The sequence below is a fragment of the Mustelus asterias genome, chromosome 26 (assembly GCF_964213995.1).
Source record: "Mustelus asterias chromosome 26, sMusAst1.hap1.1, whole genome shotgun sequence".
NCBI lineage: Eukaryota > Metazoa > Chordata > Chondrichthyes > Carcharhiniformes > Triakidae > Mustelus > Mustelus asterias.
Genome location: NC_135826.1, coordinates 26,311,529 through 26,339,221, shown reverse-complemented (window position 1 = coordinate 26,339,221; position 27,693 = coordinate 26,311,529). Strand labels below are relative to the sequence as shown.

The following is a 27,693-nucleotide window of genomic DNA, read 5'->3' as shown; positions in this document are numbered from 1 at the left end:
TATAACTTAGAAGCCAAATTCTCTGTCCATGTTTTACAGAAAAGTAGGTTGTCATTGAATATAGAAGCAATGAACCAAAGAAACATCACAAGGTTGCTTAATCAGTACTTTTACTTCTTAAAATGTAATCTGTATCATATCATCTTACGTTTCCTCTTTGTCCCTGTTCCTTTTTCTTTCTTTTTCTTTGTTGAAGGAAAGTGCTTCTGAATGAGGGACTTAAAGACACCGCTGCAAGAAAAGTGCAAAATTTAAGTAATATTCCTCTGTAAAGTTAATTTATTACATTTTATTATGAAAACATTTACCCCGCCATGTTAATTATGAAATGCAGAAATTATTAAGGTGAAAAATGTAAACTATCTAAAGTAAAATTTAAATATTCTCTCTCTTGTTCCTTTCAAGTTCCTTAGTCAATCAGGTACAAGCTATGCAGCGCACTGATATATAATCTGTTAATATCAGTCACCTGAGCTGCGTAACGGATCCATGTAGCCATCCAGCATGGAATGCTGAAATTCACTCCTGAGGTGATTTGAGCACTGACCAACCACATAGTGCAACCTTGCAACTGTGTCACAGGGTTAGGTCAAAAACTCAATTTCTGTCAGAGAATTCTTTCAATGTAAAGGAACTTTGGGAAAATCAGGAGATTGGGGGCGACGGAGTAATGAGGCTGGTCTGGACATGTTTGGGGGGGGGCCAGCGATGGGGCCGTGGGGGCGGGGGGGTTGTACGGCCAGCGATGGGGTGTTGCTGTGCCGGCCAGCAAATCGGGTGCTGGGATGGGGGGGGGGGAAAATCGCACAGCCAGCGATGCGGGGTCGCAGGGCTGGCCAGTGATCGACCCGGCCAGCGATCGGCAGTGAGGGGCTACTGTGCATGCGCTGATCTTGGCGCCGACAGATCAGCGCACGCGCAGTGGCCTGCTCAGCACTATGCTTGGGTGGGATTGTGGTCAGTACAGACTCAGTGGGCTGAACGGCCTCCTTCTGTATTGTAGGGATTCTATGCTGCCTGCCTCAGAGCCAACCCCCTGATTTTGCGTGAGATTCACGCTAGTGCACTCTGCAGTGCAGTGTGGGAGATTCATTTTGAAACTCCCGCTGAAAAGAACAGCGGGATTTACTCCAGTTTTTAACGTGAATTCGACACTTAGAATTTTTTGGGGAGAATGGCCCCCATGGAGTTTGACTCTTGGAAGTGATACTATTTAATATGCTCAACTGCAGCAAATAAATTATACTGGCTGTGCAGTCCACATGCAGTAGCTGCTTCTGCAACTTGAGCATCACGTCAAGTGCACGTGCAGACACTTCCACTTAACAAAGAACAAAACAGCACAGGAACAGGCCCTTCGGCCCTCCAAGCCCACGCCGCTCCCTGGTCCAAACTAGACCATTCTTTTGTATCCCTCTATTCCCACTCCGTTCATACGGCTATCTAGATAAGTCTTAAACATTCCCAGTATGTCCGCCTCCACCACCTTGCCCGGCAGCGCATTCCAGGCCCCCACCACCCTCTGCGTAAAATACGTCCTTCTGATATCCGTGTTAAACCTCCCCCCGCCCTCACCTTGAACCTATGACCCCTCGTGAATGTCACCACCGACCTGGGAAAAAGCTTCATAATTTTATACACCTCTATTAGGTCACCCCATATCCTCCGTCTTTCCAGTGAGAACAACCCCAGTTTACCCAATCTCTCCTCATAACTAAGCCCTTCCATACCAGGCAACATCCTGGTAAACCTCCTCTGCACTCTCTCTAAAGCCTCCACGTCCTTCTGGTAGTGTGGCGACCAGAACTGGGCGCAGTATTCCAAATGTGGCCGAACCAACGTTGTATACATCTGCAACATCAGACCCCAACTTTTATACTCTATGCCCCGTCCTATAAAGACAAGCATGCCATATGCCTTATTCACTATCTTCTCCACCTGTGACGTCACCTTCAAGGATCTGTGGACTTGCGCACCCAGGTCCCTCTGCGTGTCTACACCCTTTATGGTTCTGCCATTTATCGTATAGCTCCCCCATACGTTAGTTCTACCAAAATGCATCACTTCACATTAATCTGGATTGAACTCCATCTGCCATTTCTTTGCCCAAATTTCCAGCCTATCTATATCCTTCTGTAGCCTCTGACAATGTTCCTCACTATCTGCAAGTCCAGCCATTTTAGTGTCGTCCGCAAACTTGCTGATCACCCCAGTTGCTGTGTCATATTGTACTTACTGTACAATATGCTGTTGACACATTAGCCCATGAGTGTTTGAGTGTGAGGGGAAACCGAGGTATCAATATGTGTTGTTAATATAACTTGCAACACACATTGTATTCATACCTACCAGCAGGCAGGTTGCTAATCCAAAGAGTCAGATTGCAATGGTAGGTCTTGCAAACCACCCAGGTGAGAATAGAAACTTAGGTGTGAAATTTCTACAGGGATTCTTCTGATCTCCTGCAATAACTTTGGTGGAAGATTGACAGAAAACACAAAGAAAAGATGCGCACATCATTTCACCAGGATTTAAATCAATATCACTTTCTAGCTTGTATTATCTTTTAGTAGGTGGAAAATCAACTTTTAAGAATTTAAAAATTTTATCTCCAATTTTTTTTTGCTGCCCTGAAGAGTCCGATTCACAATTTGATACAATTCCTTAGGCACCATTACATACCCAGTATCATATCAAGGCAACCATTTTTCACGGGTGAATCTAGAAAGTGATGCTGGAAGGATATCTGACTCTAGGGGATATCACAGTTGACACCCTCCCTGACCTGCTGAAACCCTCCCTCCCCAAAGCACCCAGACTTACCAGGTTCCAATGGATACAGGGCCTCGTTCCTCCTCTTAACAGTTCCAGCAACAGCCATTAATGCACTCTGGACGCTACCAGAACTTATGGAGCTGCCGGCCAACTGGATTAGCCAGCAGTTCCAGAGGGCAGGACTTCCTCCCCTCACTCGGCCCTTGATTAGCTCTCCCACAGTGCATTGCAGCTGCTGGGCTGGATAGTGTGGAGTGGCTAGGTCTCTTGATAACTTTGCTTTTGGAGCAGAGGAGAGGAGGGGAGGCGAGTGTCACCCATGCTCCCGGATTATTCAGCCCTTAGTGTAAAACTTTACGTTGTTGCAGCTACTTGCAAGCGTTAAATTCTCAGTTCTCTGATTTTGAAGTATTAACACAAAGGTCACATCTATTTATATTCATGTAAACGCAAAGGTTTGAAGCAATTTATAGAAATAGCAGTGCAAAGATCAGATGTATTTACATGTTAATATATATAACTGCATATTACAGAAGAAAATCATCATGGCTAAATTTAGGACTTGAATCTAAAGTTTTAATATTAAGCAGATTTTATAACCAGATTTACCCATTTAGAAAACAACAGGAAAAGATTTGGTACTTTTTCAAATTCTCTGGCAAGAAGTCAACAGAAAACAACTAAAGGATGCTGTTTCTTTAAAAAAAACTCTTTTATATTTTTTGTAAAAGCAACAAAATACATCAATTACATTCCAAGATACCAGTGCCCATTAGAAGTGGCATCACTGGGATAAAAATGGTACAGAGCTCTTCCTTGATGAGCCAAACAACTCTGATGAAGACTGGGCATGCAGACAATTATGGTGACTCCCCCTGCTGTAACTTCAGCAGGAGATCACTTGAGCAGCCAGAAACTATTCCAGAAACTAGTTACACCAGGCCCTGGCTCTACGTTCGCGTTTCCTCAATGCTCTTGTGGGCCACGGGGCATCCGCCTACCCTTATAAGGCAGTCAGTGTTTGACGCTGCAGGGGAGGGGTGAAGAGGTATTTGTGGATTGGGACCCTAGCCCTGCTCTGTGGATATAATTCAGGACCTAATGTGCAGTTGTTTCTGGTATACCTGGCAGAGAGAGGATTTCACCATGGGATTCTGGCCAGGTATGCTGCCCAGACCCATAAAAAAAGTGATTTTTTTGCAACCGGCTTTGTAGATGGGGCCAATCCTTTAATAAGTAGGTATAACTCTAAAAATGTTAAATGCTTTTGAAGTATTAACATTTTATAATGAAAATATAATAATCTTTTACGGTTTTAACTTCTGGAAACTATGTCCAAGATGCAACTGCAACAATGAGTCAGACTTAAGCCATTGATTTTAACTATTCAACAATCATTGAAATGGCATAAGATCATTACTTACACGGCAGCAGATACAAATTGGTTAAGGTGGCCATCATTCTCATCAAGTACTTCTCGTGTCCGAGCCTCACCCGTCGATTGCAGTCCAATAACAATGCACTGGAATTAAGTAAGTGGGTGGTCATTCTCTTTTCACTTTTAAAGCCACGTTTCTACAGTCAATACCGTGGGTAAGTGGACTGAGTATTCCAATTTCACACATTCATTTCTTATTATTGTTCTTTTAATGGTTGAGGAAGGTGCTGTGAAGTCAAAGGATTTGACGGGAGAATGAAAGAATGAAAAGAGTAATGGGAACCTGGAGCTCACTCCTCCAGTAGGCTATGGACGCTGTGTCAATTTGAATTCTCGTGACTGTGATTGATTTTTATTTATTAGGGGAGGGTCCCAAGGGATGTGGACCAAAGGCAGGTAAATTGAAATGAGGTACAGATCTAATTAAATGGAAGGATAGGTTTGAGGGACTAAATGGCCTTTTCCTACGTTCCTATATGAAGCATAGAAATGAATGGAATGGAGAGTGGCATGGTGGCACAGTGGCTAGAACTGCTGCTTCACAGCGCCAGGGACCCGGGTTCGATTCCCGGCTTGGGTCATATTTGTGCGGAGTCTGCACGTTCTCTCCATGTCTGCGTGGGTTTCTTCTGGGCGCTCCTGCTTCCTCCCACAGTCCAAAAATGTGCAGGTTAGGCGGATTGGCCATGCTAAATTGCCCCTTGGTGTCTCAGGATTTGTGGGTTAGGGGAATCAGTGGGATAAATACGTGGGGTTACAGGACTACGGCCTGGGTAGGATGTTCTATCGATGAGTTGGTGTAGGCTTGATGGGTCAAATGGCCTCCTTCTGCACTGTAGGAATTCTATGATACTGTTCTGTGATATCGCTAGCAGCAATCATGCTTGATGTTCCTCCATATTATGCTTCCAGTGAATATTGATAGTATTCAATACAAAAAATGATTTTATATGGAAAACTGGTGATAAAAATACTATTTACAAAATACAGCTATTGAAAGTGATACTATCTAATTTTTGGCATGGAAATGACATTGATTTGCATTCTTTGTTAAAACCGCACAATTACAGTACCATAAACCCACTGGTATCAGCGAAATTTTATGTACAGATAATATGTGTATATGTGTTCACAAACAAGTTGATTTGAATTGAATTGATTTAAAGGCATCATTATATGGCCCAGAACTTTACATTATGATGATAATATTGATTATTTGCGATCTATCCAGAGTTGGTGCTATGCAAATAAAGATGGCAAAAGTACAGAAAACAAATTTATGGAGATTTATGTTGGCCACCGAGATAGGGCTAACGTTAGAGAGATTCCAACTGTGTACCAAAAATAAATGTCAATCACTGTCAAAGTACCTGATATTATGTCCTTTATATATGTGTCATAATTATACCTGGTTACAGACCTAGAAATATGTTATTTCCTTTACACAGGATAAAGGATGTCTTCTACACAATTTGAAAGCAGAAAGTGACCCCTTACCTTGCCTTTTTGCAGTTCGTGTTTGCCTATTTCTACTAAACGTCTAACTTTGGCAGCAATACACAGATACTTGAAGAAGCGTTGATGCGCAGACCAAAATTGCCCCCAAAGAGACTTCCTGGACTCCAAACCAATTAAGTCTGCTGCTTGTTGGAAAACATCCATTGCTTTAGCCCACTAAAAAAGAAACCCTTTTTCAGGCATATCAAAGTAAACTAAACATAAACATTCTGACAAATTCCGATCACACTTAGACTCTCAGAAACATTGTCAGACAGAAGCAGTAACATGAATTCATTTTCCGCCATATCTAACAAGTAAATTGAATGCTTGCACTTATCATCTTTAAGAGATCATTTCAGCTCGTTCATAAGAACTTAAAATTCGAGAACGACTATAGATTTTGCTTAATCCATGCTTTCTTAATGTAAATAAATTATAATTGTTTAAGTGAACAATTAAAAGATTAAGAATTGTCCCACAGCTTAAAAATTTCTGGGAAAATACTCGTGTATTTGGTTCAATAGGTTAGATTAAGCTTCTTCTTTTATTGAGGAGGAGGATGAGATAAACCTGTTATAAATAAATGTTGTGTTGCACAGTCACATTAAAACAGGAATTGCTTATTTAGTATTTCCCCTTTTTGTATTAAAATTTCTGGACTGCTTACCTATAATTTCTTTTATTTGAGGATGCCAACCATACCATGCTATAGCTTGAATTAGACTTCGGTGGAATCCAGGAATTCGCGATTTAAAGGAATTCCTGAATTCATTTTCGGTAATACAAATGCGAGGCTTGAGTTTTCTCACCGGTAATACTTGCAAACAGATGTAGACTGGGTGGGAAGTTGAGGCAAGTTGGTGGGGACTTTCCAGTAAAAGTGAAGTTGAACATATAACCCTGCCCAAATAAGTCCAGTTATACTGTCACACTCGTAACAAAATGTCACCATATTGGATATTTCAGTCATTTGTGCTTTGGCTACAGTGGAGACATGGAATATCTGTACCTCTCCAGCTTTTGGGATTGCTATGAGCCAAAGGGGGGAGTGGGGTTAAATTTAATTCAGCAGTTTATTTTGTGCAATCAATTACAGAATACAATTTTCAATAATGCATACTTCTAAAAATGGTTTTGGATCTTCTGTCAGGAGCACATGCCAACCTTCACCGCAGAAAGGCGCTGTAGCAATTGGGTCCTTACTTGAGGCAGGCACCCAACAAAGCTGTAAAAGATGGTAACAACAGATTCCACCCAATAAGTCAGTGACCCTGAGCCCAGAAAGGACTGGGGTTAGGAGTTCATAGAATCCCTACAGTACAGAAGACGCCATTCAGCCCATCGAATCTGCACTGACTCTTTGAAAGAGCATCTTACCCAGGCCCTCTACACGATCCTATCCCTGTAACCCCACACATTTTCCATGGCCAATCCACCTAACTTGCACATCTTTGGACTCTGGGAATAAACCGGGGCACCCAGAGGAAAGTCACACAGACTTGGGGAGAATGTGCAAACTTCGCACAGCCAATCACCCAAGGCCGGAATTGAACCCGGGTCCCTAGCACCATGAGGCAGCAGTACTAACCACTGTGCCACCGTGCCACCCAGTTCATCGGAAAAGATGTCAAAGTTCCTGCCTGTTGAAAATAAAGAGTATTATGTATAAGGAACAGGCCCCATTTCAGTTTAGAATTGAAGCCTGTTATCTGTCCCTTTCTGCTCTGTCTGCTTCCTTAGAATACAAGTAGTGATAAATGTAGCGGCTGAAGTTAAATAATTAACTGAACACAGCAAGGATCAATCAATCATTAGCTGCAAGGGTTCAGTGGAAAGAGATCCTATTGATGATAAAAACTGAACCATAACTGTGGTCAGCTCTGAAATATCAAGTAGATTATTTTGCAGCCAATGTTCTAGACTTCAATTAAAGCTTTAATTGGCAATCAGAACCACAACAGCTAAATGCGTTGTTTAATCCATTTCTGGAGAAAGAGAAGATTGATTAAGTAAAGGAGAGGAAGACCAAGCTTGGAGATTCTAACTTATTACATGTTTTAGTTACACCAGGGTAATTTTCACCTTCACTGTGTGGGCAGGAAACTACTGGAGCAGAACCTGCAAAAACATAACTTGAAGTGGAGTGAGTTCCACAACAAGCGATCCATTCCATCAGTTTACCACCCAAGCAGTGAAGATGAAAATGACCCCGATAGTGGTTTAGGTTTTGGTGAACACATGGTATTTCGATAAAATACGAGAGCACACTTTATGACGAAACGTTTTGAGGTGTTTAATTTTCAAAATCAAAATTAGTGGAATATTGGTGAAATAAGTGGAACTCCTTACCAGCACAGCTGCTTTGTTGTATACAAGTTGGAAACTGTGATCAAGAGGTATTTCTTCTATTCTGAATGTTACTCCAGCAAAGCTCAGTTGCCTAGCAATGTACATGCCACTAACTTTCATATCCATAGCAACAATTTCCATTGCACCCACACCGCTAAAATAAAAAAAGGAAACCAATTATAAGATGTTAGTTAAAAATCATTGTCATTTTGTACCAAAGATCACACTATTTTATTTGGTACTCGTAATACAACAATACAACAGTAATTACACTTCAAAAAGTACTTCATTAGCTGTGAAACGCTTCCAGATGTCTGGTGGTCATGAAAACCTTAAGTAAATGAAAGTCTTTCTTTCCTTTCTTGAATGGGAAATAGTATTGGTAATATGAAAGATTGGCAATGACATTAAAATACTACATAGCACTTCTTAAGCTCATTCAAGTACGGAACTGCTCTTGTTCTACTTCCAAAAAATGGATTGATTATCTCTGGAGAGATGTCAAGATTGTCCAGATGTTTAAATTGTTTTTAAATTGCTTTAAGTCTTCAAACAAATTTGGGCCTTTAGTAGTTCCCCTTTTAGAGATGCAGCATGCTATTCTAGTGTCCACCTCTGCACTGGTGGGACAGCACCTCCATTTGAAACGGGGCTAGCGTTAGCACAAAGTGGCAGACAGAATTCCTGATCTTGTACACTTCTACTGCCTTGTTGTGAAAATTTTAGGCTTATACAGCTTCAAAGCTGTATTTTTATAAATAGTTGACATAAAGTGTGGTAATTGCTGCAAAGTTGTAAGAAAATTGAATTATTTTCCCTTTATATTTTTGAAGTGTTGTAAAACCTGCAAAATATAACTTGTTAATTTTCAAAACGAAGGTGTGTTTTGTCGAAATGACCCATTCAGTGTAAGATACAATTGACCCCGCTTCAAATTAGAATAACGTAGACAGATGACTTTCATTCAGGTTAGATCAACTTCCTATTTAGTTGCATCACCTTACTCTGGCGGAGCACAAACCTTCCCACAATTGTGGCTGAAACACAGGTGTCATAACAGCTATAGTTCAGTGATAGCATTCATGCCTCTGAGTTAGAAAGTTGTGTTCCCTTCCATTCCAGATAAATAACTAAGCAAATTACTTAGACTGACACTTCAGTGCAGTACTGAGGGAGTCACTGCATTGTCACAGGTGTTGTGTTTTGAATGAGATGTTAAATCGATACCGTCTTCCCCCTCAGTAGAAGATCCCATGGCATTATGTGAAGAAGAGCATGAGAGTTCACTCCAGTGTCCTGACCAATATTAATCCATAGCACTAAACTAAGTTAGGTTATTACCTCACTGCTGTTTGTAGGACCTTCCTGTGCATAAATTGACTGTCACATTCATAGCATTCAAGGATATGGGACAAGTGCAGGAACATGGGATTCGCATGCCTTTAGTGGTAGTTATTGTCAGTGCAGACTCAGTGGACTGAAGGGCCCTTTCTGTGCTGTTTAACTCTATGACATTTCCTATTACAACAGTGAATACACTTCAAAGATTATTTATTTGGCTGTCAAGCGCTTGGGGACATCCTGCATCAAGAGGTTGTGAAAGTTTCTGTGTAAAGTAGAACAAGTGATATTTGATCTCCATATGGGGTTGACTGAAACCCACAGAATTGCAGAATGTTACAGTATGGAAAAATGCCAGTCATTATATTTCCACCAAAATCTTTCCTTTCCTTAAGTCACGTAACCAAACCCCACACTTCTCTCAAAAAGTACTTTATTAGGTGTAAAGGGCTTTGGAATGTCCAATAGTCATGAAAGCTGTGATATAAATACAAGTCTTCCATTTTAAAATAATTTTTTCTCACTTATCCTTTAATACCTTTTGGGATGGTCTTAAATTTATACTCCCTTGTTACGGTCTCATCGACCAAAAGACACGATTTATCACTATTCATTTTATCATAACTCCATAATCATGAAGATTTCCAATGCATCACCATTCAATGACGGAATTCTCCGGCCTCACATACCCTGCCACCAGCGAGAATGGAGAACTTGACACTCCGCCAAATTTCCATTCGCTGCAGTGGGACTGGAAAATCCCAGCTGCGGGTGAGGTTGGAGAATTCTGGCCAATATCTTCAACTGTAGTGAAAGAAGCTGTAACTTCTCAAGTGCAGGTACAGTGTCTCAATACCAGAAAACTCAGGACTGAGTTGTGCACATTTTGCACCTTGTTGGTTTTCTGTTCAGACGCTTTGGGCTAGGTCAACAGTCATTCAGATGGTTAGTCATTGCACCACCATCCTAATTCAGCAGAGGTACCCCAACCGACTAATAAGTTATTTTACTCATTGATAATAATAATACATTCACAGTAACTTAATAAAATATCTGATATTTGGGCATTGTTGATTTTCAGATAGTTGTATTTGAGACATTGTCCCTGTATCTATCATAACTGTAACTCCACATTCCTGGTTACATCCTCGTGCATCTACATAAATGCATTTTTGGCACAATTATGTCCTTCCTATGATGGATGCCTCAAACTCCAGTACCAAGGACCTTCTGCTTCCCTCCTCCATTTAAAATCTAACCATTCAATGTGTACGTCCTTTTCCAACTTCCAAAATTGAGTGATATTCTTCTACATTGGGTTGCAACTGCCACTCCTCCTGGTCTTTCTATGTCAGCCTGCAGCCTCTCTTAATGTTTGCTACAATTCACGTCAGCTGTAATTTGATGTCATTTGTAAATTTTGTTACTGTTCTCTCAATTCCTAAATCCAGATCATTCATCTATTTAGAAACTAAGTCCAAACCAATGGAGAATCTTGAAGAACACTAACCACCACATTCACATTTTGAAAGAAGAAGTTCCTTTGCTTTCTGCCATTGATCATCACTCTATCAATAAAGCTGTATGAACATTAATTCCCATTTTTTTTTGTGAGTCTCTGAGCCGATACCGTACCAATTTCCTGGACACACAAACTTCCATCTTCGTTTCACCAGCCCAAGTCACATCCATGGAGTGAAAGCAGACTAGCAATGACCTACCCCAGATCAGCCTAGGACAATTATCACAGCCCACACCACTGGATAATATAACCATAATTCCCCCTAAAATGAACCAAACCCTCAAAAATGCAACACTGCCAACATAACTGCAACTACAATAAAGAACCAACTGTTTCAGCATACTATTCACCAGAGTACCTTGCAATTGAAATGTACAATAATTTCACAAAGGATAAACAGTACTTGCAATTAAATATTTGAAAATTCAAATTGAGAACCTAACACAACACTGACTGTAGATTACTGGAATAAAGACTTCAATTTCAATCAGGTCACTTGCAATGTAAACTTTTTTTCTTGCCCACAGTATAGGGTCATGCATTGTATATAATTTATAACACAATCAAACTCCACCATTAATACCAATATAGAAATGACCTTACAGGCTGTGCTTGCAACATCTTTTCAAACACAGCTTTTATTTTTAGGAAACACTGTCCTCTGGACTCCCCTATCTCGAGAACCACAACACCCAGGAGATCAGTAGAGGGTTCTCCCCACTGAATGTCACAGCTAAATGAGTAACATAACGTGCAAAGTGTAGGGCATCAATCTGCATGTAATCAGTCTGGTGCAGTGCATTGGAAATTACTCCTACGGCACCAACACATGGTCTCCCACATCAAACAGAACTCATATTCGGAAAGGAGCATTTAAGCAATTGGTATGATGTTCTGATGAAAGGTCATCTTACTGTAATGCAAACTGTTTCTCTTTCCACAGACGCTGCCCGATGTGGGAGTATTTCCAGCACTTTGTTTTTCTTTACATAAAATAAATAGCCCTTTGGCCCAAATAGTCTGTGCTTGTCTGATATTTATGGCATTTTATCAATTATTTTTAAAATTCCAATGTTCAATTAACTATGAAATTTAGAATAAGGTGGAGCTGGATAATGGGAATTTGAATTTTCTGTAATGCGTTGGAGCAGGACAATCAGATCAAGATGTATGGATGGAGTCTTAAAAACTCAAAGTGCTAAATCACACAGTGTGCAATAAATGATAACACTGCACAGCTAGCAGCATGGCCAAATTAATTCTGGAGAATATGAAATCACAAGAGATAATTTTATCCGATTTATGTTCAGGAGGTAGGTGACACCAAATCTCTCTGCCTTTCTCTGCTCTTGTTTCGCAATCTTTCAAACCTAACTTGTGGCCTCTTATTTGTCTTCAGTAGTGGTGGCCTTTCCCCTTAACTGGCTGCAGCTCTTGTGGCGCTGCTCTCACTGTGACATTACACTGGGAATTCCTGGATGTTTATCCAGTAATGATGATGAAATTGAGGTATATGTCTCCAGTAGAATACTGAAAGACTTGTGGGTCATGATACTCTCACAATATCATTACTCATTCTTCTCGGGGTGGTCCTCCCTTTTCCAAAAAGGAAATGAGATGGTCGAAAATGGGGTTGCTAATTTTCCATCACCTGCCTTGTAAAATCATCGGAAGTGATTTTTGTTTTCACCACAACAGTATTTTAATTTTGTCCACCTTCCACATTGCTTGGAGAATGATGAATGAAATTTAATGTGAAAGTTACCTGATCCTCATGGGACATGTGCCTGGTGTACAATGAAGAAATTGAGCCTTGAAGTTTGTTGTGGATTTTAGGGCACAAAGAGTTAAAGCATTCATATGACATTCATAGGTTCATAAAATAGTACAGCACAGAAGCCATTAAATTTCACCAGTTCTTTCAAAGAAGGGTGGCATGGTGGCACAGTGGTTAGCACTGTTGCCTCACAGCGCCAGGGACCTGGGTTCGATTCCCGGCTTGGGTCACTGTCTGTGCGGAGTCTGCATGTTCTCCCCATGTCTGTGTGGATTTCCTCCGGGTGCTCCGGTTTCCGCCCACAATCCGAAGATGTGCGGGATAGGTGGACTGGCCATGATAAATTGCCCCTTAAGAGTCAGAAGGTATGTTTGGTGACAAGGATAGGGCCTAGGTCGGATTGTTGTTAGTGCAGACTCGATGGGCCAAATGGCCTCCTTCTGCACAGTAGGAATTCTATGACTCTATGAACAGTTCAGTTAGTCCCACTTTCCCACTATTTCCCCATGCTTCTGCATTTTTTTTCCTTTAAAGTATTTCTCCAATTCCTCCGTGAAAGCTAATGCTAAAACTATATCCATCACTCCAACAGGAAGTGCATTCCAAATCTTACCACTCAGATTTAATAAGAAATTGGCTTCATGTTGCCTCTGATTCTTTTGCCAATATCCTTAAAATCTGTTCCCTATGGTTATCAAACCTTCAGGCATTGGAAACAGTTTCTTTGCATTTGCGCCATCTAAGCGGTTCATAGTTGTAAAAGTCAACCCTCAAAGCATTTTAGTGGATCTCTTCTCCAACCTTGCCATAGCCTTCATGTTCTTCCAAAAGGGTGATGCTTAGAACTGGGCATAACACATCAGCTGAGGCCGAATTAGTGTTTTCTATGGATTTAGCATAACTTCCTAGCTCACTATTTATAAAGCCCAGGATCACATGGGTTTTATCAAGTGCTTCGTTAACCTGTCCTGCCACCTTTAAAGATTTGTGCACAAACAAACAAGGATTCTCTTTCTTTGCACTCACTTTCCTCTGTTCATTGTTCTGAATCACAGAATTCCTACAATGCAGGAGGTCACCATTTGGCCCATTGAGCCTGCACCGACTCTCTGAAAGGAGTATCTTACTAAGGCTTCTCACCCTATTCCTGTAACCCCACGCATTTATTACGGCTAATTCACCTAACCTACACATTTTTGGACACTAATGGGCAATTTAGTATGGCCAATCCACCTATCTTGCACATCTTTGGAGTGTGGGAGGAAACCCACGCAGATACCGGGAGAAAGTGCAAACTCCACACGGACAGTGACCCGAGGCCAGAATCGAACCCGGGTCCCTGGTGCTGTGAGGCAGCTGTGCCAACCACTGTGCCATCGTGCCAACTTGTTTTAAATGGACTAACAGTTCCCCAAAAGGCTTAACTAATTGCTGCCAATAGTAATACGAAGCTTGAGTACCTTTCCTTCAGGTTTAAATGTACTCACCGTTTCTCAATAGCATGAAGGAAATCTTCAAACTGGCGGAAGGGTGTGCCTTCTCCCCAGATACCTAAACGACACATATAAGCCATGTTCTTTGGTTCTGAGGCACCTTTATATTTAAAATAAAAAAACATTTGAAGCAACTCCAGTAGAAACATTTTGCAACAAATAATAATCATTCCAGACACATGAAGTGAAAGGTTGCCATTTTCTCAAATTTTAGTTTCTCATTTTTCTCTGTAGTGCATACCACCATCTTAAAAAAAAATTATTTCATGGGACGTTGGGCGCTAGTGGCAAGTCTAGCATTTGTTGCCCATCGCTAATTGTCCCTGAACTGAGTGGCTTGCTGGGCTATTTAAGAGTCAACCACATTAGCGTGGATCTGGAGTTCCACGTAGGCCAGACCAGGTAAGGACAGCAGATTTTCCTCCCCGAAGAACAACTGTGAATCACATGGGTTTTTAGAATAATCAATGATAGTTTTACAGTTACTATTGCTGAGGGTAGCTTTCAATTCCACATTAAAAAAAAATAATTGTATTGAAGTTCCACCTGCTGCCATGGTGTGATTTTAACTCACGTGCCCAGAGTATTAGCCAAAGTTTCTGGATTATTAGTCCAGTGACATTACCGCTATGCAAACAACTCTCCGTAACATATGAACATATAAAGCTAAAAACACTTAAAGGCATAAGCTGAAGGAGGGGTGAACAATACTATGGATAATCAATGTTCAAAATTTTCAGGGAGTGCAATTCTGACAATAGTGATTAAAACGGTGAATTCCCAAATGTTGTGATGTTGATAATTTTGTGCCAAAGGTTTATGCAACTTTATCACGAGATAATATCAGCTTCAGTTGAAGGAGGAAAAATATCTAATATATTAACTATCTAAAATATCTAATATATCACTCAGATCACTTCCCACTGGCTTCAATTTTATTAAGGCTCCCTGGATGCCACACCTCAGTCAAATGTTGCCTTGATATCAAGAACAAGCACTCTCACTTCACTCGTCTAGACTAAAGAGGAAAATTCCTATGAGGGCTGGAGCCTAGGGACCCTGACAAAAATCTAGACGGAGTATCGGTGAGCAGCTTATTACTATTTAGATGCTGCTTGATGTCACCGTCTACGACACCTTCCATCATTGTTGATGCTGATTAAGAATGGGTCGATGAGTGGTAATTGGTCAGATTATATTTCTCTTGTCTTTTCTGGAAAGGACAAACCTAGGCAATTATTATATTGGAAAAGTTGCTTCTATTATTTTAACCCCTTACTTTGGAAGCATGATTTTCACAGCAACCATAAAAAAATTGTGCAGAATTCTAAACAAGTTTCCATCAATGGCTAAAATTCACTTGGAACTGGGAAGACAAAAAAATTACATTTCTTGTGAGATCTTTAAAGATAGCAGGGAAACATAAAATAACCCAGACACTGGGCGAGGTAGTGGCACAGTGCTTAGCTTCCTCACAGTGCCAGGGACCCGGGTTCGATTCCCGGCTTGGGTCACTGTCTGTGCAGGGTCTGCACGTTCTCCCCGTGGGATTTCCTCCGGGTGCTCAGATTTCCTCCCACTGCCCGAAAGACGTGTTGGTTAGGTGCACTGGCCATGCTAAATTCTCCCTCAGCGTACCGGAATGTGGCGACCAGGGGATTTTCACAGCAACTTCATTGCAGTGTTAATGTAAGCTTACTTTTGACACTAATAAAAATAAATAAATAATAAAACTGGTGCAGACATGCCAGTGTGAATTGAAGCTGATCCCTAACCCAGATAAATCAGGGGGAAGCTTTGTGGCAGGAAGGACATCTGGCTCTAAAACCACCTGCCAAATTCAAAAACAATGGTTAATATGAAGGTGATCAACCAACCATGTGGTACCCCCATGGAACACAGGAAAAGCCAGTAGAGGAAGCAAGTAACAGAACATAAAATGCATGGGTAATAGAAATGTCAGAATTTGCTGCGATAAATTAATTTAATAACTCTCCATTTTAATTAACTCGGTGAAATTGCATATTCATTAAAAAACTAACATTGAAAAAGAAACTAATTATATCACTGTGGCATGATGCAGATTTAATCAATTCCTTGGGGCAGATGGCATATAGACACTCAATGCTATTAATACAGAAAGGCTGACAGGTAGCAGCACGCGAGACTACAACGACACGTTAGAAGCGGTGCTATGTGAATGAATTATTTCTCCCCCCCCCCCCCACACATCATTATGTTTTGATGCTGTACAATGTTGGTATATAGTTAGTTAGTAGTCCAAACAATTGATAGCCCAGTCAACATGGGTTTGTTGTTAGATCTCATTAAAATTGAGAAAATGCACAGATAAAGTAATTATTTCAGGAAAGAGGAACAGTCTCACTGAAAATGTTACTGAAGAATCTTGATGCACTAATAACAGAACACGCTTACATAGTACATTACTTTCAGTGCCTAACACACACACAAGAAAAACGTTTTTTTTCAGTAGTAGATCGATACCTGTGGCACTTGCATAGACAACTCGTGCAAATGGTAGACTATTTTGCAGCTCTAGTACAGCCAGGCCCGTTTTGGTGGATTTGGTACTGCCATTCACACAGACATTTTTCGCTTTGTGACATTCATCAAATACAATCTAAGAGGCAAAAATAGTCAAGGAAGATCCAAAAGATCTAAAGAACTACTGTAACTCTGCACTCTCCTTCTCTATGTACAGTATGCTTTGTCTGTAAAGCGCGCAAGAAACAATACCTTTCACTGTATACTAATATATGTGACAATAATAAATGAAATCAAATAGTTTTCATGATCAGAAAGACAGAAGGGAAAAAGGGACTTGCATTTATTTAGCACCTTTTCACCCATCTTAGAAAAGCCTCAAAACAGTTTCAGTGAGATCAGCTGAAGAGCAGAGATTATTGTTACATACATAAGCAACAAGGCATTCATTCTGTGACACGAGCTTTCACAAACGCAAAGAGATTAATTTATCTTTTTGGTACAACACTGACAAAAACTTGTGTTTGCCTCAACCTCGATGGAATCATAACAGCTGATGGAATAGTTGAGATTGCACCCATTTACCTCAAACACATTGCTCTTGGCTACAGAATTCTCTACCAAATTGGATTTGAAAGTTTAGTGTTGTTCCCCTCAGAAACCAACCATAGAAACATAGAAGATAGGAGCAGGAGGAGGCCATTTGGCACCATTCATTACGATCATGGTTGATCGTCCAACTCAATAGCCTAATCCTGCTTTCTCCCCATAACCGTTGATCTCATTCGCCCCAAGCACTATATCTAGCCACCTCTTGAATCTCATGACAAAGCCTAGCTTTGAAAGAGCTTTGCTTAAAGCAAGTCTTTCCCACTAAATGACAAGTATTTATAACTGATTAGTTTTGTCTCTTGCAGCCAGGTTATCCCAGCCTGACTCTATCACATCGGCAGACATGGTAAATAATCCTTTCCAAGTTGTCTACCTTAACATTCATTAGCCTCTGAAACATGAATAACCACCCAGTCATCATCAGTCCTAATGTTCTTGAATTATATACATTCTACTATAGCATTCCAGAAGACAAACAACAAAAACACACATTTATTTTATAAATGGTATGTGCAATATATTTCAATTTGATTGCTAATGATCGTTTTTGAAAGGAACCCTAAGATTATTTTGAGATTTACTTTTTTTTAATCAAATCACATTGAAAGGTTGTTTATTTATTTAACATGTCAGTGATGTGCAGCTTTATGTAATTTAATTATTAATCACCCAGAACTTTAACTATTAAAGGATACAACACCATCAAACTGCTCTCCGCACCAGTCCAGAATCTGTTTTAGCCTTGTTCTGTGTTGACCACCGGCTTGACTTTCACCAATTAGTGCAGAGTAGGTTGCAAACAAAACGCCTTCAGAAGTAGCTGTATCACCATACTTTATCTATTACCAAATTAAAAAAAAAAATCACATTTTAATGCATTAAAGAAAGATTTGCATTTATATAGCTCCCTCCACACTCTGAGGATGTCCCAGAGTGCTTTACAATCAGTTAAATATTTGTGAGTGCAGTTTTAATGTCAGAAATACAGCAACCAATTTTCATACAGCAAGTTTCCATAATCAGCAACAGTGTAAAGACCAGATGATTTACTTTTAGTAATGTGATCGAGGGATAGACATTGGTCAGGGCAATGCGGATAATTCCCCTGCTCTTTTTCAAAACAGGGCTATGGAATATTTTATAGGCACCTTGGTTTTAATGTCTCATCTGAAAGACACCACTTCCAGCACTGCAGCATTCTCTCGGTACTACACTTAAGTGGCAGCCTAGATTTTTGTGGTCAAGTCTGTGGAATGAAACTTGAACCTGGGACCTTCTGACTCATAAAAAATGACGCTATCAACTCAGGCTAACAATTAAAAACACACGGCGATGAACATGGACAAGGGAATATAGCATACTTTATAATGATAAGTATCTTCAGTTTAATTAGGTGCATGGCACATGGTGAGGAGAATATAACTCAGAGAGTCAAGTCATGCTAGCTGATCTTTCACACCAGTTGGTGGATAGGCCAAACACTGCAGGGTGTCCTTTCAGCCAGGGGAAAATTTTAATCTAATCTGTCTCAAGGTTGACAGGATTTGTTCAGGTGTCTGTTTTACACTCCACCCAGTTTTACTTCCCAATGACGTCAAGGGAGATTAATATCAGGTGGTTGCGAACCAGATGCCAGATGGGTTCAGTTAAAATTAGAACAGAAAACGCTGGAGAAACTCAGCAGGTCCGACAGCATTTGTGCAGTGAGAATAGAGCCAACGTTTCAAGTCAGGATGACTCTTTGTCAGAGCCTTTATCAGTTAAAATTAGGCCGTGTGTGTGAACTAAGGGGAGAACAAGATATATATTTTGAAGTACTTTTCACTCACAATGAAAAATAGCCTATTTCTAATGTTACATAACTTCAAATATTTTGCACTGATAATTCAAAACAGACCTGGAACATTAATGCATTATTACTTTTGATTCTACCCGATCTTAGATTTCTATTCATACCTTGTTGAGGGCATGCACTGGAATATTTGCAGCATCAATATCTCTAAGATCACGTTCAGCATCATATTTCAGGTCATTGGAGACACTGAACCTATAACATGATAATATTGAATCCGATTAACATATCGTTTGGCATGCATTTCAACAGTACATTTTAATTAGCTTCATTTTTTTGCAATCTACATTTGTCATTCAGCAATTTATCATTTATTTCCCATTCACGTACAGATATCACAAACACTATTTTCAGGTACCAGATGCACAGGAACAGGAGACAGTCATTCTGACTATTCCACCATTCAGGTAAAATTTTGTGTCACGAGCTACAGGGTGTAAAATATGTCTGTGATTAAAATATTCTCTCAGTGAAATGATAAGGTAAAATAATAGGGCAATCAATGAATGACATGCCATAAAATAGATTAATTCTCTCAAATTGAAAGCTTTTCTGACTGGAAATGGAGCAGTTGAGGTAATACATGCTGTATGAGCCACCCTATTGTTCATATTTTAGATATTTTAAAAGTAAGGAAATTATGAACACATTGGTTTAATTTTTAGATCTTAACCAAAATAACTTTATAATAGGTGGTGATTTTTAGGTACCAGTTCCTAGAATTGCACAATGGTTAGCACTGCTGCCTCACAGTGCCAGGGACCTGGTTTCGATTCCCGGTTTGGGTCACTGTCTGTGCAGAGTCTGCATGTTCTCGCTGTGTCTGCGAGGACTTCCTCCAGGTGCTCCATTTCCTTAATACAGTCTGAAAGACTTGCTGGTTAGATGCATTGGCCATGCTAAATTCTCCCTCAGTGTATCGGAACAGGCGCCAGAGTGTGGTGACTAGGGGATTTTCACAATAACTTCATTGCGGTGTTAATGTAAGCCTACCTGTGACACTGATAAATAAATGAAATACTTGATACTTACCACAATGACTTTTTTCTGCCCTTTATGTAATTTTCATAAATAATACCAGCCACAGTTCTTCCCTTTCCAACTCCAGCCCCATCACCGATAAGAAATCCTGCGCGATGGTTATTTTCCAACAGGATCTCATGTTGCTAAAAAGATATTAAAGAAATATGATTTAATGGCATCAGACAGTAATAACCCAATGGTACATATACTAGTATTAGAATAAGCCCTCCCAATGGCTCAATGGATAAATGCACTACCAAATAGGGTAGAGTCGCACAGATGACTTGGTCCTAGATTTTCTTCCTAGTGTATATGACTTTACTAATCCTGGTCAGAATAGCAATCGGGGTACTGCAATCTGAAGGAAAATAAGCTAGTATTTTCACCCCGATTGCTATCCAGCGACTTTTGCTAGAAATCATGCATGGGTGGATGTTGTGAGTGACAGGATCAGGCTTGGCTATGATATCTCTGTGTTTGAATTGCCAGGCAAAACTCACAGTCAAGGTGCACACATGAGGATTGCCTACTTGGTCCAGGTACCAGTGGGAGGCTGGCACTTGTTGAACCATATCCCAACATGAGTTAGTGCCTTGGGAGAAAAATGAGAAAACAATAAAGTAACTTGTCACAACAACCACGGCATAATTGCTGCATTTTAAAGATTAAGCCATCAACATAATTTTAAAAATAAAATTTAAAAATCATTATGCATATCAATATTATATTTCAATGTTTACTGTTTGAGTGAAAGCTAATGGCATCAGTGGGGTTACTGGTTTGGCGGATTTAACATGCTAAATGGGGAATAGGATAAATTAGCACAAAGCTGTCCTCGCAGTGTCACTGAAGTACCCAAAATTAGCGACTGAATTGATTGAAGTTAAATTAACTCTACTGTAATCAATTGTTGCACATCCTCCCTGTCAGTTCCACTAACAATGTGATCATGCTTGCAATTTTATAAAGCAGACTGAAAAAACACTGGGGGGGGGGGGGGGGGGGGGGGGGGAAATTTTCAACTTGCCACCTGGTTGTTGCAGATCAGCTTTACACAATTTTCATTCTTAATTCTTTTCTTTCATGGAATGTGGAGCTCGCTGGCAAAACCAGCATTTGTTACCCATCCATGGCTGTCCCTGAACTGAGTGGCTTGCAAGGCCATTTCAGAGGGGAGTTGAGAGTCAATTTGTGTGTGGCTGGAGTCACATGTAGGCCAGGCCAGGTAAGAGCGGCAATTCTCCTTCTCCGAAGGGCATTAGTGAAGCAGATGGGCTTTTAGAACAATGGATGATAGTCTTACAATCCCAGATGCATTCCGGTGTTATGGCTCAGCAGCAGCATGGTGAACAGGACACGCACGCACGCACCCTACTGCCCTTTCCAGAAATTTGTATAAGATTCTGGTCGGGGAAAATCAAGACAAACCAACTCTAAAAAATCCTCCAAATCTATTCTCCTCTTCTAGATACACACCCCCTATTTACAAACTAGAATGAATCTATTCCAGCACAAGACACTGTACTAGCGCTGTTAAATTCATAATTTATATAGAATGTTTCAAATAGGGTCTCTAAATAGAATTTAATTATTTAAGAGAATGGCTTTTGCACTGTCAGCGCCTATTCAAGTTCTGTATCCACAAGCACATGCAGAATTCTTGGCAACAAATCCCATTTTAAACGAGGCTGCAAAGGGGTACTTTATTGCTAGCTGTTTTGCATGCCTTTTGCATGAAGCGTTATAAAGTCTTGCCATTGACAAGCTGTAAAATATAATTAAATAAATTAATTAGGTAGCTGGTAGCAGAAATAATTAACAGGAAAGCTGCTAGATTGTTGGAAAAAACCCAACGGGTTCACTAATATTCTTCAGGATATCGAACTAGCCACACCTACGTGACTTTGGTCAAACACTATATGCCTGACTCACAATTCAGTAGCTTGAAAACTGTAGTAGCAACAAAACAAGAAGGTCCAGCACCTTCTTAGGCCAAATAGGAATGGGAGTAAGTGTGGCCTTACCAGGTCACCTATATACTGAGAACACATATATAAATAATCATGTTCAGATCATATTTTAATTGGAGATTTTAATATTTTAATCAATATAAACCACAGCACATCTACAATGTTCTTTTAGTTAATCCAACGAAACGCAGTGAATAAACATACCTGACATGCGTAAGTGATTGCTTCTAGTTGTAGTGCAGACAAAGCACCTTCTGAAATTGTCTTTTCAGGAAGGCAAAGGGTGTATCTGATGTTCGGAGGTGGCACACTTGACAAAGTACTTGTTTCAACCACTTTGTCTGGATGGCTAATTCCAATTTTAGCTACATGTGAAAATATTTTATTACCATAGTTATTGCCATTTTTAAAACAATCATCCAACAACAGTCAAATTCAACAATGTGTCAATTTAATAGCAGGATTTATTAAAGGCAAGTTTCTGAACTTGCTTTACAACAATAATTTACATTTGTACATTTACTAAGTTTCTAGTAGAAAGAATGCTAATAAGGCGCAAATGTAGAAGGAGGCGGTTCCAAAGAACAGGAAAATAATAGTTAAAAGAGTGACCAGTGAAGGTGGTGCAGAGAACAAGTTGTTAAACTAGCATGCGGAAAGTGGAGCATATTTATAGGAAAGCATGGGTGGATTTATTGGCAGGGTGGGGCAAAACAATGATCTTAAGGACAATCATTTTAATTGATTGATTTCCTGGAGTATGGGAAGTTAGCACAGCTCGTGAAGGAGAGTTATGGCAGGGACGTGCATGGCATTCCAGATGACTTGTATATTCTGAAATTTGGGAGGAAGGAAGCTATTGGAATAGTCAAGTATTGAGGAAACCAGGGCATGGGTGGGTGAGATTTTGGCAGCTGAAGAGAAGATGGGCTGAAAAGTGGTGGTTCAGCAGAGAGCGGTGATGGATCAGACATGGGGTAGGAAGCTAAGCTTACAGTACAACAATATGTAAGGGATGCACAACTTTCTTAAATGAGAGCAGGGAGTATGAGGAAGCTGAGTATCTAAGGGTTTATGGGAATCAAAATCAATGGCTTTGATATCAGTATCGATTTGGAAAATGTAATGATTCATTCAGGTTTTAATGTCAAATAAGCAATTAGAGAAAGTGACAAGTCTGGGGTCAATGGAAGAGGTAAGAGAGGAGCAGCTAAATGTCATCCATGCCGAAGTGGAAAAGTACTGACCCAATGGGCCCATTTTGAGACTAACTACAATGGTGGGCGGCTCCCATCCTGCTGACCAGGGTAGTGGGATCCCACGCTGGATTCAGCTCATTAATTATGCATAGGCGAGTTTTCCTCCGAATCTCCTGGCTGACTGGCAGCCAATTCATCCATCTGTCCTCAGCTGACGGGTTTGAAGGTCCCAGTGCCATATTTAAACACCAGTACAGTACATTCATATCACTCTCTCCAGCCCATCTATCTTCACCAGGCCCTGCAGAACATCAGCAACCCAGAGAGAAAAGGCTGACAGCCTCAATAAATTTTCCTTGATTTAACATCCCCCCCCCCCAAGCCATTTATGCAAGGTACCCGTGCCCCACTTGGATCTCTTCCACTGCATCTGCAGTCTTCATCCATCCCGTTCCAGTAACCAATGTGGTATCCCTTTGACCCCCTTTTCTTACAGCCTTGTCAGGGTCTAGCTTCCCTCCCCTTGATCTTCCCTCTGCCTTCCATTGTTCATCTTCTCCAACCATCTCCTTGCCTCAATGGCTTTTTATTCATTCGTGGGACATGGGCATCGCTGGCTGGCCAGCATTTATTGCCCATCCCTAGTTGCCCTTGGAAGGCAGTTGAGAGTCAACCACATTGCTGTGGCTCTGGAGTCACATGTAGGCCTGACCCAGGTAAGGACGGCAGATTTCCTTCCCTAAAGAACCTTAGTGAACCAGATGGGTTTTTCCGATAATGGTTTTGTGATCATCAGTAGATTCTTCATTCCAGATTATTTTTATTGAATTCAATTTCCACCAGCTGCCATGATGGGATTTGGATCCGGGTCCGCAAAACATTAGCTGAGTTTCTGGATAAATAGTCGAGCCATAATACCACAGGGCCATCGCCTGCCATTATGAGCCCTTGCACCGCCCCCCCCCCCGGCCTCCCTGCACTGATCTCCTTCCACATTGCCCCCCCTTGTATTCATTGTGCCACACCCCACTCCCCTCAAACCCCAGCCTCACTTCGTACTCGGCTTCCAGTCGAACTTCGAATCTTTGTTGCGGTGGCAGCATGAGTCCCGCAGCATAGCCCTTTCTAGATAGAGACTCGTGTGTGACACTAGGGAAAAAGGAGACTCCTGTACTCCCTAACCTCAGGCTCAGGATTGATCTGACTCAGTGACACAGAAGGGTCCATAAGTCCAGTAGCACGGTGCTGACTACGAAGACCGGCTCAGCCTGGAGACGGTCTGCCCCAGCAGAGTGCTGAACAGCACGTCAGGAGCAGCGCAGCACGATGGCAGAAAGTTGCTGCTGTCACTCCGAAGTCCCTAGTGAACTGAAGACCACCTTGTGCGGCATTCATTAGCAATCGGGGTTGACGCCAATGTAAATTCCCAGTAATCTCCCATGATGCAAGATTGGAAGGCCTGACGGGGTGCTGGCAGGCAACTGTTTTAATGAGCATTCATGAGATGCAAATGGCATTTGTGCTCCACCTGCCAGCGGGAAGAGCAACCCGCCACTGGGAGAAATGCAACATGGTTTTATGCCGTCAGGTTTCTGAATTTTTGGCTCCTGCCAGATTCACCAAGCCCCACCAGCCACCAAACCTGCCGTGGTCTGGTTGGGAGAATTCTGCCCAATGTCTCCAAGTGATGTTGCCCAAAGGAATCATGTAAGTAATCAAGAAAAGGGGAACCAGGATAAAGTCACTGGCTACAACAGACATGGATGAGGCGAGACAGGAGAAGCCATTGGAAGCAACTTAAGAACTATGATGTGACAGATAGGAATGAATCCATGGAGCAATGCCATGTAGGTGGATTAGGAAAGATATTCAAAGGGCAGTAGTTAACATGTAAAACTATAAAATATCATACAAAACTGTCACTAAATTACTACATTCCAGAGCAGCTTAATTTTATTCCAAAAAATAAATTTCATGCCTCTTCTTTGGCAGGACAGAGTGGCTGGTGACCAAGTATGATAAATGCAAGTACTTCACAAATCTACTACGATAAATTACCCCACAGCCGTTTGTCATCACATACATTTGGAAGGTACATATTCTGCATATGTTTCTGCATGGCCCAATTCTTCTGGCTCCTCATCATCAGCTTCTTCTTCCTCTTCTGGTTGTGGTGGAGTCTGTAGAAAATTACAAGTGTCAGGGTCATTCAAATGTGGAAAATCCACTGTGATTGTCTGAAATGTATTTATGTTTTTGCTGTCATATTAATATGCCACACATTGAACATCAATCTCACTGACAGCTTGAAAACAGGAGGAACATGTGTCAAATATAAACATATATATCATTTCTACTTTAATGCTCTGAGTAATATGGCATTTTAGATTACAAAAAATTCATCTAAGACAGCCAGGTAAGATTATTCAAAAAGTCTGCCATTAAAATATGATACATTAAAATAATGAAGTCCAGTTTGATGAGCTGTTTAGGACATGGCACAGTGTAGGTCTTAGTTATCCTAAGCAAACAGTCGAAGCAGGCACCGATACACAATGTAGATCAGAGTTTGCGACTGATGACCGCAGTCAGGTTGTTCCTTCAATCTTCCAGAGGTGTGAAGAAAGACCATATCTGCCTTCCTACTGTTCTGATATTCTCCAGTACAGTCCATTCTTTCCCATTTAGCTTGAAATCTAGTTGTTCTAATGTGGGGAACTGGGCGACGATCTTAGCAAGGTGCTTCAGTTAAATGTTATTAATGAACACATCAAATGTCAATAAAAGGCTAATGGACATCATGCTGTCAATAATTCGGCATGAAATTTGTTACGTGACCTTATCTGGAACATGTAGTTTATCATGTGTCGGCTCTATTTGGAAGGTCTGTCACTAGCTTGCAAGAGTTTGCAAGGATAAAGTAACGTCCAGGCACTTATAGACGAACTTTGATTTTTAAAAATATTTTTCTATTTTTGCCTACTATGGTTTACTTTTCTTTATTTACTTTCAAAGCGTTTCTTTTATTCCTCTCCTTATCTTCTTTCGACATTTTGTGCTTCCCCTGAAAGCTTTCTTAGATCCTTCCAACATTTTTTGGGGCCTTGGAAATATCGTAATGCAGATGTATAGCATAACAGGACCTATCTAGTTCTGCTTTGCAGCATTTAGAAGGGTATATTGTGTGCCTGTACGCAGGCACAAACAGCAATGCAAGCTTATCAAGGCCCCAGTATTCCTTTAACAGTAGTGTGATTGCGGCTGTCAGGTCAACTATCTGGCCAATTCTACAAAAAATAAATCACCAAGGGAAGTTTAATCCAAATGGTTGCCTCTTACTAGGTTTCTAGAAATTGTGACTAACTTTTTAAAAAAAAAATAGGTAAACTTCTCAAAAGGTTAACAAGAAAAGCATATTACACTTCTGGAATGCTAATGGCAGAAAGAAAATACCAGAAAGGGATGAGTAGGCCCATTGTTGATTTGCAGGTGATTTGGAAATGTCAAATTTAACGGAAAAGTTCGTGCAAGCTGTAAAACACAAACAGGCAGGAATCAGTCTTGAACAGCACGCCAAAACAATAATTCAAACATATACTGCAAATCTATTTCATTTATGAATTTCTTCCAAAAAAAGGTACAAACATGGGATAAGCAAGATTTCATACGTCAATTCTGGTGGGAAAGAAAAGTTTGCCAGTATCAGTTCAAAACGTGGTCAATCTCAGCTAAGATACTCGCCGTGATCATGTATGTTTCCAACACTCTCTGCCTCAATCTCACATGAAGAATGGTCACAGAATCCCTACTATGCAGAAGGAGGCCATTCAGCCCATCAAGCCTGCACAGACAACAATCCCACCCAGACCCTATCCCCGTAACCCCACACATTTACCCCACTAATCCCCCTGACACTAAGGGACAATTTGACATGCTAATCCACCTAACCTGCACATCTTTGGACTAGAATGATGCAAGATTTAGAATAGCTATTGGCACCTTTATAACTATTTCCTAGTAAAAGTCAGCTCATTCGTAAGATAATGGGGACAATTCTTCTATTTGTGATTTTCATCACCCCTATCCGTCTCAAAGAAGGAATGACCCCAGCTTTCTCTATTGACAAGAGCAACATGTAAACATCCAAAAAGCAAGCAAAGGAAAGGAACACAGGAACAAGAGTAGGCCATTTAGCCTGCTCCAACATTCCTTTAGATCAAGGGTGATCTGCATCATAACATGTCTATTTGCTTTGATTCCATAACCCTTAACATGTTTGTCTAACAAAAACTTAGCATTCTCGGTTTTGACATTTTAATTGACCTAGCCTCATCGAC

At 40.7% G+C, this 27,693-nt stretch overlaps 1 protein-coding gene across 6 annotated transcripts in view; it reads right to left on the bottom strand.

Annotated features, from left to right (window-relative positions):
- Positions 1-27,693, bottom strand: part of LOC144479522 (protein strawberry notch homolog 2-like) — a 160,204-nt gene that overhangs the window by 38,230 nt on the left and 94,281 nt on the right. For all 6 annotated transcript variants that reach the window (XM_078198297.1, XM_078198301.1, XM_078198298.1 and 3 more), the window contains 12 exons: positions 26,810-26,887; positions 25,440-25,536; positions 22,362-22,522; positions 20,197-20,330; positions 19,269-19,359; positions 18,008-18,151; positions 16,701-16,836; positions 14,190-14,295; positions 8,063-8,216; positions 5,711-5,887; positions 4,200-4,297; positions 149-231 (listed from right to left, as the gene is read on the bottom strand). In XM_078198297.1, coding sequence (XP_078054423.1) covers positions 149-231; positions 4,200-4,297; positions 5,711-5,887; positions 8,063-8,216; positions 14,190-14,295; positions 16,701-16,836; positions 18,008-18,151; positions 19,269-19,359; positions 20,197-20,330; positions 22,362-22,522; positions 25,440-25,536; positions 26,810-26,887 — 1,459 coding nt within the window. The remainder of the gene's footprint in view (positions 1-148; positions 232-4,199; positions 4,298-5,710; positions 5,888-8,062; positions 8,217-14,189; positions 14,296-16,700; positions 16,837-18,007; positions 18,152-19,268; positions 19,360-20,196; positions 20,331-22,361; positions 22,523-25,439; positions 25,537-26,809; positions 26,888-27,693) is intronic.